The following is an 854-nucleotide window of genomic DNA, read 5'->3' on the forward strand; positions in this document are numbered from 1 at the left end:
AGCTGCATCAGCAGCAGCACCTGCATCAGCAGCAGCATCTGCAGCAGCAGCAGCCGCAGCACCAGCTGGAGCAGCAGACGAAACAGCTGGAGCGCCAGTCTCAACAGAAGAAGCTGGAGCGCCAGTATCAGCAGCAGCACCAGCAGCAGCTGGATTATTAGCAGCAGCAGCAGCAGCAGCAGAGCGTGTCTGGTGATCAGAAATATCGGTGGAGGCGCTGTCTGTCTTTCGTTCCTCCGTTGGTTGTTTATCTACAGATAGACAACAAAAAAAGGAGAAAAAAAGAAAACAAAGAAAATAAAAAACACTGCCTCAACAACACTTCCTCCGAATATCACTCGCTGCTGCACCTCACTATACACCCCAGTATACACTTATCAGTACTTTCGCTTAAACCCTAAACCCTAAACCCTAAACCCTAGTCGACTAGACAAGCCAATGCTCACCTGTGTCACCGCGGGGTGTTGTTTGTGGCGCGTTGCGTGTTTGTTGTTGTTGTGTGTTTTTCTTTACAGGAGGAAATGAAATATCTATTTGGGTGCATGCATTCATTTGCCTGAGTTGTGGTGGATGTACACTCCGTACAAATCGAATACAACTAATATCTCCATCTACTTCCCACGGTCTTGTATCTGTTTGTTGTTTGTTGTTTTGTTTCTCTTTTTCTCTGTTATATTCTATTTCTTCTTTACGGTTGTTTCTTTCTCTCTCCTCCTTCTTTTCTCCTTTCTTTGTGTCTGTTTTGTCTCCTCTCTCCTCTCGTTGGTTGTTAGGGTTCTGTCTCCGCTCTGTGTTGTCTCCTTCATTTGTCTCCTTCTCTTCTCCCGTTTGTCTCTCTTTTGCTTCTTCCTTTT

The 854-nt window shown here is 45.7% G+C and overlaps 1 protein-coding gene across 1 annotated transcript in view; it reads right to left on the reverse strand.

Annotated features, from left to right (window-relative positions):
• The window catches only part of EMH_0041440 (uncharacterized protein), a gene marked incomplete at both ends in the record, with an annotated part of 3,715 nt that extends 3,163 nt beyond the window's left edge, over window positions 1-552 (reverse strand). The window contains one exon of the mRNA XM_013495621.1: window positions 447-552. Coding sequence (XP_013351075.1) covers window positions 447-552 — 106 coding nt within the window. The remainder of the gene's footprint in view (window positions 1-446) is intronic.
• Window positions 553-854: the final 302 nt, after the last annotated feature.

This window comes from Eimeria mitis, genomic scaffold (assembly GCF_000499745.2).
Source record: "Eimeria mitis Houghton genomic scaffold, Emh_scaff1669, whole genome shotgun sequence".
Taxonomy (NCBI): Eukaryota; Apicomplexa; class Conoidasida; order Eucoccidiorida; family Eimeriidae; genus Eimeria; species Eimeria mitis.